Source organism: Schistocerca americana, chromosome 1, assembly GCF_021461395.2.
Source record: "Schistocerca americana isolate TAMUIC-IGC-003095 chromosome 1, iqSchAmer2.1, whole genome shotgun sequence".
Classification (NCBI taxonomy): Eukaryota; Metazoa; Arthropoda; class Insecta; order Orthoptera; family Acrididae; genus Schistocerca; species Schistocerca americana.
In genome coordinates, this window is record NC_060119.1 from 312,751,783 (window position 1) to 312,772,495 (window position 20,713).

General features: G+C 40.9%; 1 protein-coding gene across 1 annotated transcript in view; it reads right to left on the reverse strand.

The window, feature by feature from the left end:
- Positions 1–6,081: 6,081 nt before the first annotated feature.
- LOC124622246 overlaps positions 6,082–20,713 on the reverse strand; it is an 88,361-nt gene continuing 73,729 nt past the window's right edge. Inside the window, exon 7 of the mRNA XM_047147905.1 lies at positions 6,082–6,368. Within this exon, the coding sequence (XP_047003861.1) occupies positions 6,286–6,368 (83 nt within the window). The 3' untranslated portion in view covers positions 6,082–6,285. The remainder of the gene's footprint in view (positions 6,369–20,713) is intronic.

Sequence of the window (20,713 nt, forward strand, 5' to 3'; positions counted from 1 at the left end):
TATTTATAGTGGAACAACCACAAAAAACTAGTCGCAGGTAAGGCAGATGCCTGACTTAGATTCACTGGAAGAATCCTGAAGAAGCGTTCTCCACTCCCAAATGAGTTACCTTAGAAAATCCTCGCTCGACCAGTACTTGAATATTGTTGTCAGTCTTGGACCCATATAACATAGGATTAATAGGAGGAGGACAGGAGAGCCAAAGAAGAGCAGCGTGTTTCGTTACAGTTTCATTTAGTAATGCTGAAGGCGTCACGAATACGCTCGGTCAACTCCCGTGGCAGCCGCTGCAAGAGAGGTATCCTGCATCAGGTTTTCTGCTAAAATTCCGGGAGTGTACCTTCCTAAGAGCGTCAAGCAATATATTGTTTTCTTCTACATATTTCTTGAAAAAAGACTGTGTCCGCGACTGGAAAAGGAAAAGGGGGAGACAAAAGTGGTGCAGAAGATACGCTCTGTGACACAGCGTAAGTTGGCTTCTAGAGTATAGATATACGAGGTGCATTCAAGTTCTAAGGCATCCGATTTTTTTCTCCGGACTGGAAAGAGATAGAAACATGCGCATTGTTTTAAAATGAGGCCGCGTTCATTGTCAATACGTCCCAGAGATGGCAGCACCGTGCGGCAGATGGAATTTTACCGCCAGCGGCGAGAATGAGAACTGTTTTAAATACTTAAAATGGCGACGTTTTCCTTACTTGAACAGCGTGCATTCATTCGTTTTCTGGATTTGCGTGGTGTGAAACCAACTGAAATTCATAGACAGTTGAAGGAGACATGTGGTGATGGAGTTATGGATGTGTCGAAAGTGCGTTTGTGGGTGTGACAGTTTAATGAAGGCAGAACATCGTGTGACAACAAACCGAAACAACCTCGGGCTCGCACAAGCCGGTCTGACGACATGATCGAGAAAGTGGAGAGAATTGTTTTGGGGGATCGCCAAATGACTGTTGAACAGATCGCCTCCGCAGTTGGCATTTCTGTGGGTTCTGTGCACACAATCCTGCATGACGACCTGAAAATGCGAAAAGTGTCATCCAGGTGAGTGCCAGGAATGCTGACAGACGACCACATGGCTGCCCGTGTGGCATGTTGCCAAGCAATGTTGACGCACAACGACAGAATGAATGGGACTTTCTTTTCGCCGGTTGTGACAGTGGATGAGACGTAGATGCCATTTTTCAATCCAGAAACAAAGCGCCAGTCAGCTCAATGGAAGCACACAGATTCACCGCCACCAAAAAAATTTCGGGTAACCGCCAGTGCTGAGAAAATGATGGTGTCCATGACAGCGAGGGCGTAATCCTTACCCATTGCGTTCCAAAGGGCACTACGGTAACAGGTGCATCGTACGAAAATGTTTTGAAGAACAAATTCCTTCCTGCACTGCAACAAAAACGTCCGGCAAGGGCTGCGCGTGTGCTGTTTCACCAAGACAACGCACCCGCGCATCGAGCTAACGTTACGCAACAGTTTCTTCGTGATAACAACTTTGAAGTGATTCCTCATGCTCCCTACTCACCTGACCTGGCTCCTAGTGACTGTTGGCTTTTTCCAACAATGAAAGACACTCTCCGTAGCCGCACATTCACCAGCCGTGCTGCTATTGCCTCAGCGACTTTCCAGTGGTGAAAACAGACTCCTAAAGAAGCCTTCGCCGCTGCCATGGAATCATGGCGTCAGCGTTGTGAAAAATGTGTACGTCTGCAGGGTGATTACGTCGAGAAGTAACGCCAGTTTCATCGATTTCGGGTGAGTAGTTAATTAGAAAAAAATCGGAGGCCTTAGAACTTGAATGCACCTCGTAGATGTAGATGTACACAGAGTATGGTGACTCTTAGGGCCAAAGTCATGCACTGTGCCTTAAAACATCTAATGAGAGTGGATAATCATAAACTGGCCTTTCCTGGTCTCTGATAATATAGGTGATTAAAAGGCATTGAAGAAGAAATGTTGCTACACATACTGTAACAGAAACTGATGATGACACCACGAAGATCAGGGAAATATTTTCCCGTTATTATGTGGAATTTTTCATTCACACGGAAGAGAAAAACATCCGTTATGAACTTGCCCATTCTCATATTGCACTCCCAAACACGCTACTGTCTTTCCTGAAGTAGAAAGTTGCATTCACGTTAGAAGTGTCGTCACCTAGTGGAGTTTGATCCAAGCTACTTTAAACCCCTGATGTTATGGACTGATCGCAAGTGAGATATGGATTATCAGTGCATGCTAATTATTGTCTACCACGCATCTTGCTTCACAGTGCTCCACCTGATAAACTCTCAGCACCTTTCTACGTAGCTTCCACTCGTCTGTGGGGAGCCAAATATGTTGCTGTAGTTGTCAATTCGTGCTAACGGTAATGTAACTGCAGCTTGATTCTACACATTTTGATGTTACCCTCCCTACCTAAAAATAAGTAAAAAAATGATTGCTTGTACTATATCTACGTTCCAGGACATAGCCATTACTAACAGCGTGGTCTTTGTATGTAACAGTATCTTCTTCGGTTTCTACGAAGTTAGAGATTGTTAAGAAACCTATAAGGCGGAATTGCGGATTATAGTCTCTGTTGTTGTACTTGGAGGCAAGTAGGAGAGTGCAGACAAATTTAAAGCCGAGGTAAAATCTGGAAGGACAGCATAGACTCTGGACGAAATAAAGTGAGTTAATGTTAAGTGGAATTGACAGTATAGGTGGCAGAATACTTCTATTAAGCGTGAACAAAGGTAAGCCATAAGTATAGATACACTGACGAAAAAAAGTCGCAACACCAACGAGAAGTTTCGACATCAACGGATGCTTGAAAGGACACACAATCATAACTAGTAAAGAAAAGAAAGTGCATAAATTAATTTACTTTATATTAAAGTAAAAACTAAAAACTTTCAGTTCAGTATAGATACTGGCCGCTTCTCGGTAAAACAACGATTATTTCGTTTAAAAAGGAAATACTTTCTTTGATTCAGAGGTTTCTTTTAATTAATTTCACTATGGTACAGATATCCTGCAGCAATATTTTAATGTGATAACATGAAATATAATCCCTGAGGTTACGTCTACGTTTTTGTCTCTATGGACGTTTCACGTAGACATACATTTTACAACAAATTCTAAAAACGCCTCTCGCAATCCTATATTAACAAGGCGGTGAGTCGCGTGCTGTTAAATAATCAGAGCTCAGAGAACTATTGTACGAAAGTATAGATTCCGGTCCCCCATATTATCATCATTCATTCTTGTGTCCGCTCCGCCAAATAAGTGCTCTATTCACGCTCTTGCCGGGCGCAAATATGAATAAAATTACGTGTTAAGATTTTCTTACACTCTTTTCGTCACATTCGTTGAGGACACCGTAAGTATAGTTGAGACGGTGTCCTGACCTGGGCGGTAGCGATACAGCGCCACCTTCGGCTACTGCAGAGTTAAACCTAAGGTTACACATATGATGAAGATTTTCAACTCCATGTTGCACGATAATTTGAGTAGAAACCGTTGTATTTTGCTGTTAGTAGTCAGTTGCACTATCCGACAGATATCTTTCTTGTATTCAACCATTGATTCTATTCTGAGCTCTAACAAGCCTCTCAATTACCGTAAGAGCAGCATCTCTGAAAGGATGTGGCGGAGATAATGATTTCACCACAGCGCAAGAGGACATAATTAAATGTGAATCGTCGTACACAGCGTATCAAATGATTTGAACAATTGTGACTGAACGAACGTGAAGGAATTTATTGTCATATAGATCTGTAGACGAACGCTGAAGGGAACCGAAAACTACTTTCGTGTCGCTGGTATTCTCCTTTCTACTGAGATATCCCCGTAGGGGCGTCAGCAGTTCTGAAGATTACGTTAAATGCTGGAGAGAACACACCTTTATGGTGCCGTTTGGTGACTTTTTACCCACTCTTAATTGTTTTTCTAAGCTTAGTTTTCAGGCGCATAACGTATTCGTGGCCAGATTATACTATTCGCAGAGATTGAACATCATTAGATAACGCGTTATGTTCATTTTAAGAAATCAGGTTTGTTTCTGTAGCAAAAGGGCGCTATCACGCAGTCGGCTGGTCGACAGACGGCCTTGGTGAGTGAGAAGATGTCGCTCCTAGGTCCACGTAGGAATTAGGTTTGAAGAACGATCTAGTTGTCTGTATGTTGGTGCAATAGAAACCGAGCGGCCTTGACGACGCACTTGAATGGTTCACACAAGTTCCCTGTTGGTGACGAGCATCTACAGCGTAGAAAGTATATCCTTTGTTAGCTCTTCCGCCGGCCGGTGTGGCCGAGCGGTTCTAGGCGCTTCAGTCTGGAACCATGCGACCGCTACGGTCGCAGGTTCGAATTCTGTCTCGGGCATGGATGTGTGTGGTGTCCTTAGGTTAGTTAGGTTTAAGTAGTTGTAAGTTCTAGGGGACTGATGACCTCAGATGTTAAGTCCCATAGGGCTCAGAGCCATTTGAACCATTTAGCTCTTCCGTGGAACAAACCACCTCTGCCGAGGTGACAATCCTGTCTCTGCAGGGGTAGACGGCAACTGGCAACTGTAAATAGATGTCATTAAAGACGACTAGATTTACTGCTGCAGTAGATCGCTACACATTTTCAGTTACATGTGAAACGGAAAAATACAGTCCTCAACAACCGAACTTGATCGTTTTCTGTAGCTGTAACAAACTGTAGTTCATCCAAATGAGGGCACACTTTATTCACAGTTTACGGAAATAATGGATATGTTACTATGTGTTACATGCCTTTAACGTATATGCAGTATGTAACATCCACGAGATAAATTTTAGCTACAGTGCGACGAGAGGAAATGACGCCTCTAACAGTTTATCTATCCGACATATAGAAAAACAGTGAAATAAAAAAGGAGGATGATAAATATTAATTATGTTTAACATTTTATGATGTAATTGGACATTTCGATGTGTATCATACAAAGACAATGATAATAGTAAATTCCTTTTATGATCAGAGTTCGTCTTCCTTTGTTTTTACCTTTTTTGGTTGGCTTTTGTAGGTTGCGGACGCAAGACGCATATCAAACTGAGGTATGTTAAGAAATTGTAATTGTCTGTTAATTATTAGTTGAGAATAGAGTTCATTATTATCATAAATATGAGTGAATAATTATTTGTAACTTTAATTTCTCTCTCAATAAGCATTATCTGTGTTAATTATTTCTTCGCACTGCAACGAGCGCAGCCATTGATGATAGCGATTTGTATCGCATTTTTATCTGTGTTTCTTACGAAAGTATCAAAGATTTGCTTGATGAAAATTAGTCTAAATAGTGCACAATATAAAAGTAAAGTTTAATAACCATTAATTCAAATACTTATCCCGTTAAATTTGCTCTAACAATAGGAAGTCTCTCTCAATTGTCTGCCACTATCTTAACAATTATCTCAGCGGCAAATTCAAATTACATAACTCTGCAGACGTAATTGCCGAAGGTAATAAAAATGTGTAAAAATAAATGTGCACCAGTGGTCCCGAATTCAATTTAATGAAACTAATTCGAATCATATTGGTTGCTTAAAAACAGGGCTCATTGCACGATCCATATAACAAACCTTTCTTGTTGATGTATGGAGCCGAAATTAATTATGCACGAGTTGCGAAGAAAATTGTTTCAGGTAACATACGTCAGTCTTGGGCGCGGCTGATATTTGGTGGTTTTAATGATCATTTTGCTGAAGATAATTGTTTCCACCATAATCAATAGTTGTATAGAATCTGTTGTACGAACTGTGATTTAGTGACACTTACACAACATACATACAACACTTTAACATAACGTTAACTTGGATTTCTTTAGCAACTTGACCAAATCTTTATCCGGGAGAAAAAATTATTTTGTAATTACTCACTGTAATAACATAACATTATCATTTTCATTTACAAATTAGTTAAATACCATACCACTGAATAACACAGCTAACACCACAAGCAGTCTAAATTGTAACTGACTGAAGCATATTGTCAGTTCTCCATTGTCATGGAATGATGCAGAATTTTTAAAATATAAATATAAATCCAGGTGCATGAAATAAATTAGCGTTTTAATAACTGTTCAGTTGCTTTTAATTTCATATCTCATAGGTTTATTGAGAATAAATACAAATGTTTTATGAAACTCTCTCACACACACGCGCGCGCACACACACACACGTAAACACTTGCGTGCACCCCACTTTATGCGGTTGTAATTGGACAGGGAGTACGACCAGCAGTGATGGTTTCGGTGCCGTCAGAGTGAGAAGTCAGCCGTCACACGTCTTCGGGCGGCGGTTCGTTTCCCGCAATTATTCGGTAGAAGCTGTACACCACGAGCAGGAAATAAATGTCCAGACCTGAAAACACAGCGAAGGGCAAGGATGAAAAATAAGTCTGTTAATATTATAGTACTTTACATTGCAATGTTGTGGGGTGCGCTGCTTCTATCGATTGCGTGAGATCTGTTAAGAACAAAGTGTGACGCAGTCTTTCCCTGTCTCAGACACACCCACTTAATTAAATCCAGGTTAAAAAAATTCCATCCATTGTATTCACTGAACAAAAGCTGTAAGCGGTGCAGAGCATAAAGTTGTAACCGCATGACATGTATCTGCATCAGAGTTCAAATGGCTCTGAGCACTGTGGGACTCAACTGCTGAGGTCATCAGTCCCCTAGAACTTAGAACTAGTTAAACCTAACTAACCTAAGGACATCACACACATCCATGCCCGAGGCAGGATTCGAACCTGCGACCGTAGCGGTCTCGCGGTTCCAGACTGCAGCGCCTAGAACCGCACGGCCACTTCGGCCGGCTGCATCAGAGTTAATCTACCTTTAATTTTCTAGCAAGAAGAAAAATATTCAGAATACCGATAATACAGAAGTACACTTACCTTCACTTGTCAGTATTTATAATTCAGTAGACTGATGATCAGTGGTGTCTCTAGTGATCGAGCCGCACGAAATCCGCGAAAAAGTTTCAGATGCCAAAACTGTGATGTTGTGGATTAGCTGACGAAACTTGGTATGGATGTTTAGAGAGTGAAACAATTAATTTGTCTAGCAAGCAAATAACCATAGCATATTAGTGGAAACAGCAAACATGGCAACCCACCATACCAGCGACTTGTGAGATTTGGGCAGTATCAGATGCATCAAGAAGCGGCAGGATAAATTCAGAGATGAGGGCTCAGCAAAGCTTCGGTGTCTCAGCTGGCTTAGACAAAGAATAAGCAAAGAAACTATCTTGGAAGTCCATGGCATACGTCACTGAATTGGCCAGGCACTTGAAATGTGCTGCACTTAGTAAAAGGATTATGTGTATGGCACACAGCTAGAGAAAAAAAAAATGATAAAAATATGCGTGCCAAGTTCTTGTCTCCAATGCCAGAGCTGTGCGGAGCCTGACTCACTAATCATGGAAACTGAAGGTAGAAGGGGGAGAAAGGAGAGGAGAGGGAAGAAAATACCGATATCAGTTGCCTTGGGACTTTACGCAGAATCAGAAATGTGAGGCAGAGCGAGATTCGAACGCGCTATCTTACACTTTCTAGGCAGTTGCGTTAACCACTGCGCCAAGAGCACAAAGTGATGATTGCCCCTGCAAAGAATATCTCTGGACGCCCTCGACCGACCCACACTCCCACGTAGCGCCACAAATACGCAATCGCAATCCACGTCCCCAATGCTCGCTACTTTGAGACTGCCGCAGGAGGTCGAACGTTATTGTGCATCCGCAGTGAAGGTGGTGAATTCATTGCCCATCGAGGCGGATCAGTTATATGAAAGCGCGGTGTCTGTTCTTCGAACATCAGAAATTCATATAACTGACTCACAAAGTCTTTTCTTTATTAACTCTGTGCATTCGTCGTACAGAGAATCTACATATAGATGGAGAGAATGTTCGAGAGTCTCCTAGAATGGAAACAAGTTACTTTGTACACTTCATCAATGCATATGAAATTATGGCAATATCTAGAAAGAATACATAAACTGGTTTACTATTTACAGAATAAGCATGTACCGATTTTTCTCGAGTCTTCTGTCTTCTGACTAGTTTAAAGCAGGCTGTCACGATTTTCTGTCCTGCGCTAACATTTTCATGTCGGGGTAGCACTTGGATCACACAACTTCAATTATTTGCTGGGTATATGCAGATCTCTGCCTTCCCTATATGTTTCATCCTCTACTGCTACCTCTAGTACCGTAGAGGTTATTCACCGATGTCTTAACACATGTCCTATTAACCTGTCACTACTTCTTGTCAGTGATTTCCACATGTTCCTTTCTTCAATAATTCTGGAGAAAACTTGATCATTCAGCATCTTATCAGCTCATACCGTCTTCAACGTTCTTCTGTATCACCACACCTCAAACGCTTCAGTTCAGTTATGTTACCGTTTTCCCATTGTCCATCATTCACTACATTATCCTGCTGTGTTCCAAATTGACATTCTGATAAATTTCTTCCTCACGTTAAACCTGTAATTGATGCTAGTACACCTCTTTTGAACAGGATGTCCTCTTCACCCGTGCTGTCTGCTTTTTATAATATTCTTGCTCCGTCCATCGAGGCTCTTTTGCTATCTAAGTAGCAGAATTCCTTAACTTCGTCCGCTTCATGATCTTCAGTCCTCGATATTCTCATTTCTCATTGTTCTCATTTCTTCGATTTACTCTCAGTCCATACTCTACACTCATTAGACTGTTTATTCCATTGAATAGACCCAGTAATTCTTCATTACTTTTACTGAGGATAGCAATGTCACCAGAGAATCGTGCCATTGATATCCTTTGCGCCCTGCATTTTAATCTTGCGCTTGAAAGTTTCTTTCATTTACGTTATTGCTTCTTCGATTTACAGACAGAACAATAGTGATGAAAGCCTGCGTGTCTGTCTTACACCTTTTTTAATCCTAGCACTTCGTTTTTCGTCTCCCACTCTTATTATACCTTCTTGATGGTAATATAAGAGTACATGCTGCATATCACCCGTCTTTCCCTATAATTTACTACTATTTTTCACAAAATTTCAAACATCTTGAAGCCGTTACTCGTATAATTGAACGCTTTTTCTAGGGTGAAAAATCCTATGAACGCGTCCTGACTTTTGTATAGTCTTGCTTCCATTATCATGCGCAACAACAGGTTTGCCTCTGTGTTGCCTTTACCTTTCCTTAAGGCAAACTGTCATCTAACGGATCCTCAGGTTTCTGTTCCGTTCTTCTGTTTATTATTCTTGTCAGCAGTTTGGCTGTAGGAGCTGCTAAGTTGATTGTGCGATACTTCTAGCATTTATCTGTCCTTACTACCTTCAGAACTGGCTTTCTCGAAAGCCTGACGGTGCACCGCTAGTCATAGTGAAAAGTCGTTTCGTTACCACTTCCCTCAATGATTTTAGGAGATCTGATACAATGGAAAAATTTGGAAATTTGTAGTAAGGTCTAATGGGGCCAAACTACTTAGGTCATCCGTCCCTAAGCCTACACACTACGTAATCTAACTTAAACTAACTTACGCTATGGACAACACACACAACCATGCCCGAGGGAGGACTCGATCCTCCGACGGGGGGAGCCGCGCGGACCGTGACAAGGCGCCCCAGACCGCGCTCCTACCCAGCGCCGGGATACAATGTTACTGTCCCATCTGTCTTATTTCAGCTCAAGGCTTCAGCAGCTGTTATAAATTAAACTCTAATACTAGATCCGCTGTGTCTTCCACATCAACTCCAGTTTCTTTTTTTTATCAGTTACACAAGCCCTCCCCTTCACAGAGGCCTTCGATTTACTCTTTCCACCTAACCGTACTCTTCTCTTTCCTTAACAGTGAATTCATATTGCACTCTTAAGGTTACCACTCTTGCTTATAGCTTCACCTAAGATTGTTTCGATTTTTCTATGTGCTGAATCTGTCATTTATTTTTTAGATTTTATTAGACTTTTTCTGCAGCCATTTCACCTTGGCTGCCCTGCGCTTTCTATTTATATAATTTCTAAGTGATTTAGATTCCTGTATTCTTGCCTTTCCCGAAACCTTTTTGTATTTACTTCCTTCGACGATTATGTTGAAGTATTCCTTTTGTGACCCAAGTCACATTCGTTGTACCTATTTGAAAGGTCGCAAAACTGTGATTGCCCTTTTCAGAGAAATCCAATTCACTGCAGCCGAACTTCCCACTCTGATATTCCTTAGGGCAATATCCACAGCTTTAGAGAATTTCGACTGTTTGTTGTCACCTGGACAGCCCTTAAATCCAACATCTGATATCAGAATCTCTGCGTGCCCATGATGGAATCCGGCGGGAACCTTCCAGTGTCTCCTGGTATTTTCGAAGTTCACCTCCTTCTCTTGTGATTCCTTAACAGAATATTCACCGTTACCATCTGAAATTTATTGCAGTACTGAGTTAGTCTTTCTCTTCTCTCTTTCTTATTGCCAAGCCCATACTGTCCCATAAACTTTCCTCTGTTCCTTTCCCTGCAAACGCTCGAGTCCCACACGACTGCCACATGTTCATCGCCGTTATATAATAAATTATTTTTGAATATTTTCGTATATTTTATGTCTCTCTTCATCTTCTGATAGTGACACCGGCAAGTATACATGAAATATCCTTGTCGGAGATGGTTTGTTGTCGAATCTGACGAGAACAACTCCATTATTGAACTGTTTGCAGAAGCTCACTCTCTGCTCTACCTTACTTTTCATAACGAAATCCTACACCCGTTATACCATTTTCTGCTGCTATTGATGTTACCCTGTATTCGTCTGACCAGAAATCTTTACTTTCTTTCCATTTCACTTCCGTGACCTCCAAATTGTCTATACTGACAGTTTGCATTCTCGTTCCGTTTTTGTACCTTTTCTGCTTCGTTTACCTTTCTGACATTCCATGCTCTGACGCGTAAAAGGTTATCTGTTCCTTGGCTATTGTATATTTTTCTCATGTTCACCTCCCCCTTGGCACTCAGTCCACTCCCGGAGATCCGAATGAGGGAATATTTTGGAATTTTTCGCCAATGGAGAGATCGTCATGACATTTTTTCAGTTACAAACCACGTGTGCCTTGGATACAGATCATGTGTCTTTAATGCATGGGTTTCAATTGCCTCCTGCATCTCAGTGCCGTTGATCAATTTTGATTGTTCCACCTTTTAGGAGCAGTTTCCAATCCCAACAGCAAGGAGTGCCCTTAACCTCTGTCCACTCCCCTCCTTCTCTGATAAGTCTACGGCTGCCATTAAAGATGATTTTTTATTCAAAATTTACGCACTGGATGGCTTCAAAACCGGAACGTAGAATATTTTTATTACTTGTAAGAGACGCCAGCCCTAGACGATATGTAGAATGTAAGTAAGTGTATTTACCATTACTCGGTGAAAACTGAGGAAGTGTTTTCCCTTCTCTCATCAATACTGCTGCGTCATTATTCCCCAGTAACATTGCCTTCTATTCTCCCGCCAACTACAGCATTCCAGTTCAAGCTGAGAAGATGTCGAAGTGGCCAGGAGACACACGAACTTAACAGTAGAATTAAGTCACGGTAAGAGAAAAATTACGAAATTAGATATGGATTGCAACATGTCAAGACGTACCCCAGGAAACATATAAATTCAGTTTACAGTTTTGTAATTTAGTAGGTTTACAGAATCGTTAGAAAGAAATACGTAATAGCATACCAGAGCATGCCACTATCGAACCCTTATATAAGAAAGGTGACGGGAGTAATTTAAATACTCGTCGTCCAGTTTCCTTAATGATGCATTTTTCCAAAATATTTGAGGAAGTAATGTACTCAAGAGTAGTAACACACTTTGCTGTGGGCCATCAGTGTTCTAACTGGTTTAATGGGTGTCGCAATGAGTTTCTCTCTTGTGCCAATCTTTTCATCTCAAAGAAGCACTTGCAACCTACTATATGTCCTCATTTGACGCAATTATGTATAAAAAATTACTTAGAATAGCGCAATTTAGATGACAGAATGATTAGTTGACTGAAAATACGTTGATACATTTATTCATCATATATTACATGTCTTAAATAACGAAATATCGTCCACTGGTACCTTTTATGATTTATCAAGTGTGCGTGCTTAAAGGAACACCTCATATTCTTAGAAAACTTTTAATTATTGTATGGATTTGATGGCTTTTCAAAAGAACCGCTTTAAAGGAAAACAACGCAAGAAGTGTCGAATAACTCAGACAGTGAAACTTTCTGGCAGGTTAAAACTGTGTGCCGGATCGAGACTCGAGCGAAGGACCTTTGCCTGGCAGAACTGAAGCTGTGAGGACGGGTCCTCAGTAGTGCGCGCATAGCTCAGTCGGTAAAGCACTTACTCGCAAAAGGCGAAGGTCCCGAGCTCGAGTCTCGATCTGGCTCAGTTTTAACCTCAAACAATGCTGGAAGGAGAGAAAGGTTTGTTGACTTGGCGCAAATGATGAAGAGAGTTTCACAGGTTTCAGTTTGGGTTCACTTCTAATCATGATGTCTATCTTTCACTTAAGATAGCCTATTTTACACAAAAATAATTTGTAGCCTTCTTTTCGCAAATGCTACGAGCATTGTAATTAATCAAGATAGAGGTAAAGTAAGTAAAGAAATTGTTAATATTTTTCAATCAATTTGTAATTACTACCCTAAAATGTGTGGTTCCTGAAGACGAGCGGCAGCATTTTCGGTAGTTGTAGGGGTACTATTAATCAATACAGACGAATGTGTAAAGAAAATGTTAACAATATTTTTCGAACAATTACTAAGTGCTACTCTAAAATGCGTGGCTCCTGAAGGTGGCAGCAGCGTTTCCGGTAGTTGCAGGGGCAACAGTCGGGATGACTGACTGATTTGGCCTTGTAATATCAATCAAAACTTTCTGACTGTGCTGGTACTGTGAACGGGCTGGAAACTGCAGCCGTAATTTTTCCTGAGGGCATGCAGCTGTACTGTATGGTTCAATGATGTTGGCATCCTCTTGAGAAAAAAATTCCGAAGGTAAAATAAAGCCGGTCGGAGTGGCCGAGCGCTTCTAGGTGCTACAGTCTGGAACCGCGCGACCGCTCGGTCGCAGGTTCGAATCCTGCCTCGGGCATGGATGTGTGTGATGTCCTTAGGTTAGTTATGTTTAAGTAGTTCTAAGTTCTAGGGGACTGATAACCTGAGAAGTTAAGTCCTATAGTGCTCAGAGCCATTTGAACCATTTGGTAAAATAAAATTCGGATCTTTGGACGGGACTACTCAGAAGTACGCTGACACCATAAGAAACAAAACTCTCATTCTGCGGGTCTGAGAGTGGAATGTTATATCCCTTAATTGCACAGTTAGGCTAGGAAATTTAAAAAGCAGAATGGATAAGCTGAATTTAAATATAGTGGGAATTAGTGAGGTTCGGTGGTAACAGAACAGAACTTTTGGTCAGATGAATACAGGGCTATAAATAAAAAATCACATAGGGGCGATGCATGAGTAGGTTTAATAACGAGTAATAAAAAAAGCGGTTAAGCTACTATCAAAAGCATATTGAATGCATTATCAAAGCCAAGAGAGACCCAAAGCGAACACCCACCACAGTAGCCAACTATTTCCGCATATCATGAATAGACTGCAGAAATGTATGATGAAGTAAAATAACTTATTCAGATAGTTAAGGGGGACGAAACATTAATTGTGATACGGGACTAGAATTGGGCAGCAGGAAAAGCAAGAGAAGGAAAAATTTTAGATCAGTATGGGCCGGAGAAAGAAATGGGAGAGGAAGCCACCTGGTAGAATATTGCACACAGCATAATTTAATCATCATTAGCACTTGGTTCAAGAATGATGAAAGGAGACTGGATACGTGAAGGAGACCTGGAGGCACCAGAAGGAATCAGACATTATATAGTTAGAAAGAGATTTTGGAATCTGATTTTGAATTGTAACAAATTCCAAGTGGCAAATTTCTTGCTTATGAATCGTAGATTGCAAAAAAGGTAGGAGATTAAGAGTACTGGACCCTGATAATTTGAAAGAACCAGAGTGTCGTTGAGAGTTTCAGACGGAGCATTAGGCGACGATTGACTAAAACAGGGAGTGCAATAGAACACGAGTGGGTAGCTTTGAGACACGAAATAGTGAGGGCAGCAGAGGATCAACTAGATAAAAGACAATCTGTAGCAGAAATCCTTGGAAAACACAGGAGACATTGAATTTAATTGATAAAAGGAAAAAATGTAAAAATTCTGGAAATGGTTCAAAATTGTTCAAATGGCTCTAAACACTATAGGACTTAACGTCTGAGGTCACCAGTCCCCTAGACTTAGAACTACTTAAACCTAACTAACCTGAGGCCATCACACACATCTAGCGCCTAGAACAGCTCGGCCACAGCGGCGTCAATCTGGGAAATGAAGGAGGCGAAAGAGAATACAAACGTCTAAAAAATGAGACTGAGAGAAAGTGCAAAGTGGCTAAGCAGGACTGGCTAGAGGACAAATATAAGGATGTAGAAGCGTATTTCACTACGGGAAAGATAGATACCGCCTACGGGAAAATTAAAGAAGCCTTTGAAGAAATGAGAAGCAGCTGTATGAATATCAAGAGCTCAGATGGAATACCGGTGTTAAGCAAAGAAGGGATAGCTGACAGGTGGGAGAATTATATCGAGGGTTTATGCAAGACATATGAAAGTGGAGCCAGAGAAATGGTAGAATACTTCGATGAAGAGGAGATGGGAGATATGATACTGCAAGAAGAATTTCACACAGCACTGAAAGACCTAATTCGAAACAAGACCAGGGAGTAGCCGGCATTCCGTCAGAACTACTGACAGCCTAGTGAGAGCCATCCATGACACAACTCTTCCATTTGGTATGAAGACGTATTAGGCAGACGAAACGTCCTCTGACTTAAAAATAATAATAATAACAATAATAATAATTCGAGTTGCAAAGAAAGCAGGTGTTGACAAGTGTGTTTATTACCAAACTATCAGTCTAATAAGCCATGGTTCCAAAATTCTAACACAGGTTATTTAAAGAAGAATGGAAGGAAGATTAGTTTGGAATCTGGAGCAATGTAGGAACAAGCGAGGCAATACTGATCCTAAACGTTTTCTTGCAAGATAAGTTATAGCATTTGTAGACTTTGAGAAAGTTATTGACGATGTCGACTGGAATACTCCCTTTGAAATTTTGATAGTAGCAGGGGTAAAATACAGGGAGCGAAACGTATTTACAGATTGTACAGAAACCTGGCCGCAGTTATAAGAGTCAAGGGGTATGAAAGGGAAGCAGTGGTTAAGAAGGTAGTGAGGCAGGGTCGTAGTCTATCGCCAATGTTATTCAATCTCTGCATTGAGCAAGCAGTAAAGGAAATCAAAGAAAATTTTTGAGTAGGACTTAAAGTTCAGAGAGGAGAAATGAAGACCTTGAGCTTTGCTGATGACATTGTAATTCAATCAAGACAGCAAAGGACTTGGAAGAGCAGTTGAATGGAATGGACAGTGTCTTGAAAGAAATATGTAGGATGAAGTCAGCAGAAGCGAAAGAAGGGTAATGGAATGTAGTGGAATTAAATCAGACGATGCTGAGGAAATTATAGTAAGGTACGAGACACTTACAGAAATAAATTAGTTTTGTTATTTGGGCAGAAAAATAGCTGATGATGGACGAAGTTGGGAGGATATAAATCGTAGACTGGCAAGAAGAGAAATTTATTAAAATGTAATATAGCCTATCGTCAATGTTATTCAATCTCTGCATTGAGCAAGCAGTAAAGGATATCAAAGAAAAGTTTGGAGTAGGACTTAAAGTTCAGAGAGAAGAAATGAAGGCCTTGAGCTTTGCTGATGACATTGTAATTCAATCAAGACAGCAAAGGACTTGGAAGAGCAGCTGAATGGAATGGACAGTGTCTTGAAAGGAATATATAGGATGAAGTCAGCAGAAGCGAAAGAAGGGTAATGGAATGTAGTGGAATTACATCAGACGATGCTGAGGGAATTAGAATAAGGTACGAGATACTTACAGAAGTAAATGAGTTTTGTTATTTGGGCAGCAAAGTAGCTGATGATGGACGAAGTTGGGAGGATATAACTCGTAGACTGGCAAGAAGAGAAATTTATTAAAATCTAATATAGCCCATCGTCAATGTTATTCAATCTCTGCATTGAGCAAGCAGTAAAGGATATCAAAGGAAAATTTGGAGTAGGACTTAAAGTTCAGAGAGAAGAAATGAAGGCCTTGAGCTTTGCTGATGACATTGTAATTCAATCAAGACAGCAAAGGACTTGGAAGAGCAGCTGATTGGAATGGACAGTGTCTTGAAAGGAATATATAGGATGAAGTCAGCAGAAGCGAAAGAAGGGTAATGGAATGTAGTGGAATTAAATCAGACGATGCTGAGGGAATTAGAGTAAGGTACGAGATACTTACAGAAGTAAATGAGTTTTGTTATTTGGGCAGCAAAGTAGCTGATGATGGACGAAGTTGGGAGGATATAACTCGTAGACTGGCAAGAAGAGAAATTTATTAAAGTCTAATATAGATTTAAGTGTAGGAAGTCTTTCGTGGAAGTATTTGTATGCAGTGTAACCAGGTATGGATGTGAAATACGGACAAGAAACAGCTTAGACAAAAAGAGAATAGAAGCTTTAGAAATGCTGTGCTACAGAAGAAAGCTGGAGATTAGGTGGGTATAACAAATGAGGAGGTACTGAACAGAACTGGGGACAAAGGAAATTTGTGGCATAACCTTACTAGCAGAAGGAGTCGGTTGATATGACACACTGTAAGACATCAAGGGATCACTAATTTAGTATTGGAGGGAAGTGTGTGTGTGTGTGGGGGGGGGGGGGGGTTAAAATGGTATAAGGGCACCGAGTGATTAAGACAGTAAGCAGATTTAGAAGGAGGTGTGATTTGTGGTCGATATTTGGAGATGCAGAGGGTTACACAGAGTTACATCAAACCATTCTTCAGACTGAAGAACACAACAGCAGCAACAACAACAGCAACGACAACAACAATGACAACTACAATTCTAAAAATGGAATATATCTTTAGTTTTATACAACAAATATAATGGTACCAACTAATATAGGGCATAAAAAGGAGTCAGAATATTGTGAAGAATTTTTCAAGTTTATGGGTGAACATATTGATGAAGTGTTGAAGTGGAACAATTATATTACTAAGCTGTTCAACCGACTAAGTTAACCAATTTTTTTCTGGTTTTGGAAACACACAAATAAATATTTTGACGTAATTTTGACGTATTTGTATGGGAGCATTGTCTTTTCGAGCACAACTACTTTTGTTGCAAACTGTACCCCCACTGGAGACACATGTTTGATTATCTTCCTCTCATCCACAACAAAAGAATGATTTATTACCACCTTCCTCCTCCCCTTCTTCTCTCCCCCATACATCACCACCACCCCATCCCCACTCCGAAGCTCACATTTAAGATCACCCCAGGGCTAACAGAAGATCTCTCCCACTCCTCCCGCCAATTCTATGATGTCTGTATCCAAGTTGGCAGACTTGTTTTGAGTAGTTTTATGCATTTAAGATCCGATGTAGCTTGCTTTAAATGGTGGTAAATTAAAAATAATACTTGATATACTGGTGTAATCATTCAAACTGTTGAGGAATCGAAGATAGCTTGCTTGTTCTAAAAGTCGAAATTCAACATTCAAAATAGCCCATTTATGTATGTGGTGCAATGTTTCATTACCACCATAACCGTCAGACTTGTGCAGTGTTTTCAACAGAAAGCACGATTTTTTTCATTCATTTTAAATTTCGGTTTACATCGAAACATAGTCAGCAGGCGGTGTAGGGTGAGGAGCTACGCCAGACGTGTGTTAACATTATTGGAGTTTAGTATGCTTACTTTAACGTTTAAACAATTACCTGTGCGCTTTTGGAAGACATTGTCTGCCGCGTCTCTGATTCGGGCACTGTGATAGCCCACCTAATGAGGCCCCATAACTGCTCTCGCCATGAGGGAAGACAATGCCCTCCCACCCCTCTCCTCGCCCTTAAGGGACGCTTGTACCAATCCTGTTCCACCCCCTGCTCGATGGCGCACTGACCCAAGGCCTACATACAGGCGAGGGGGGGGGGGGAGGGGGGGCTGCGACCACCTTTCGTGACGTCACGACCTGAGTGCTATGCACAGCACAGATGCGATGGGGCTAGCAGTTCGCCATGTGAATTCTAGTATGGAATCTTGGTGGAAATGTCTAAGCCATCATATATCGTTCATATAAATCTCAATTTATTTAGAAAATTTAAGGAATTTATGTTCACTGCTTTCTACACAGTGGTCCTTATTTTAATATATTATTTTTGAAAATATTTCACAAGATTTGATTTGCATCTGAAGTGATTTCTTTCACATATTTGCCTCTAATCATGTCTTTCGAAAGCGAGACAACCTTCACTGTTCCTTATCATTTAGTGTCATCAGATAGGTATTGGAACCAGTTACTGTCCGCCAACAACAGTCTGAAATATTAAACAGATTGTGCTTCTAAGGCGCCTCTGCACAGATTCGGAAAAAAAGTGAAATGATCTTACTGCACTGTTGGCCGGGAGGCCCAATCCGGGGAAGTTCGACCGCCGAAAACAAGTCTTATTTCAGTCGACGCCACATTGGGCAACTTCCGCGCCAGTGATGAGAAATGATGATGAGGGCAACACAACACTCCGTCCACGAGTGGAGAAAATCTCCAACCCGGTGAGGAATCGAACCAGGGCCTGCTGCATTGGAGGCAAGCACACCACCCAGATAAGCAGGCGGACAACAGATGCGGTAATTATTACACTGTTTATCCTGTTTTCAGTGAGCTCTTCAGCATTGCTCTACGATTATCATATCCACTCACTAATATTACTAAACATAACGTCTAATAATTTATTCTGAAAATTTCCCCTGCCGAGCGGTTCTAGGCGCCTCAGTCTGGAACCGCGCGAGTGCTACGCTCGCAGGTTCGAATCCTGCCTCGGGCATGGATGTGTGTGCTGTCCTTAGGTTAGCTAGGTTTAAGTAGTTCTAAGTTCTAGGGGACTGATGACCTCATATGTTAAGTCCCATAGTGCCCAGAGCCGTTTTGAAAATTTCCTATTTTATTTGTATGTTCATAAATAAAAGTAATAGGCACTTGTTCACCAAGTGTTTCTGCAGAAATCAGTTTGAGGCATTTTAACATAGAAATACCAAATTGTGCAGATCTCGATAATATATTCATTATTTTCAATTTGTTTCAGAAGCACAAAATCTGAGAACTGAGACTTGGTAACATACAATACGTATTTGTCTGGAACCACTGTAGCTACTCTCTACAGGATTGGTCTGAAGTTTATCCACCAAAAATTTTTATAGCATACAAGAGTGCTGAAAATGAATTCAGTTAAGTTCAAATGGTTCAAAAGGCTCTGAGCACTATGCGACTTAACTTCTGAGGTCATCAGTCGCCTAGAACTTAGAACTAATTAAACCTAACTAACCTAAGGACATCACACACATCCATGCCCGAGGCAGGATTCGAACCTGCGACCGTAGCGGTCACGCGGATCCAGACTGAAGCGCCTTTAACCGCACGGCCACACCGGCCGGCCAATTCAGTTAAGTGAGTAATCGATGTTTTTGTGTTCTGTCTAAGGATTTATATTCAATATGCTACGTATAACCAGAGGCATGCACTGGAAGCAGCGAAACACCTCCATCCATCCACTAGACGATGTGGGAATTTTATTTGCTTTATGTTAAATAACAGGAAAGACTGGTTTTAACTTTCTGCATACTCACAAATTCAGCTTTTAAGTAAAGTGTTCACAAATGTGAAAACAGAATCTTTTAAAAAAAATAAATTGTCAAGATATGCTGTGTTTTTGTAGCTTACTGTACTTAGCGTTTGATCTATTTTGATTTCATAGTTTCTCATCTCCAGCTATACAGAACACAACACAGAAAGCATACTTATATTGAAAATTTACGACTGGCGGTGTTATAGTGGTGTGACTGAACTTATTTTATGTGGAAGACTGTGTGTGTGTGTGTGTTGCATACACAATATGTTTACACTTACTTTTACACGTTTATGCATTGTCTTGACTGTGAACTACATTGTGTCACCACTTGCAATGTACAGATACAACCTATATGGCAAATACTTGACTGTGTCCAGGGTGGGTGAATTGAATTTTTTAAAAAGACTTTGTGAGGTGTATCTCTCTTTGTGTGTGTGTGTGTGTGTATGTGTATGTTTATAGGTTAGGGAAAAGAATAGAATTCCATTGCAGAGAGCTGCGTAATCGTTTATTATTTCTTTTCCTTCTACTATGATTTCTCAATTTGGCATTTTTCTTCCGTTATTAGTTTCTGTGGGGGGCGTGGCTGCATCTGAGAATTTTGAGGTCGGTGTTTATGTCGTTGGCCTTTGGTCGATATCCGTAACATGTACTGCGAATGACACTGCACAACACAAACAAAAGGTCACCTTCTTGGAAACACAATAATTGTCACCCATTGCGACGCAAAGTTTGCAATTTGCCTCAAAGGCGCCTTCCATTTTCCTGAGTAGTGGTGCAAAAGCGTGGCGCCCTGAGATGTTATTCTCGCTCTCGGCGATGTTTCAGTCAGAAGCGTGGGCCATAACTGAGAAGGTCACATAAGGTGCAAGGTGGGTTAATGATGTCACATTGGAACCAAATT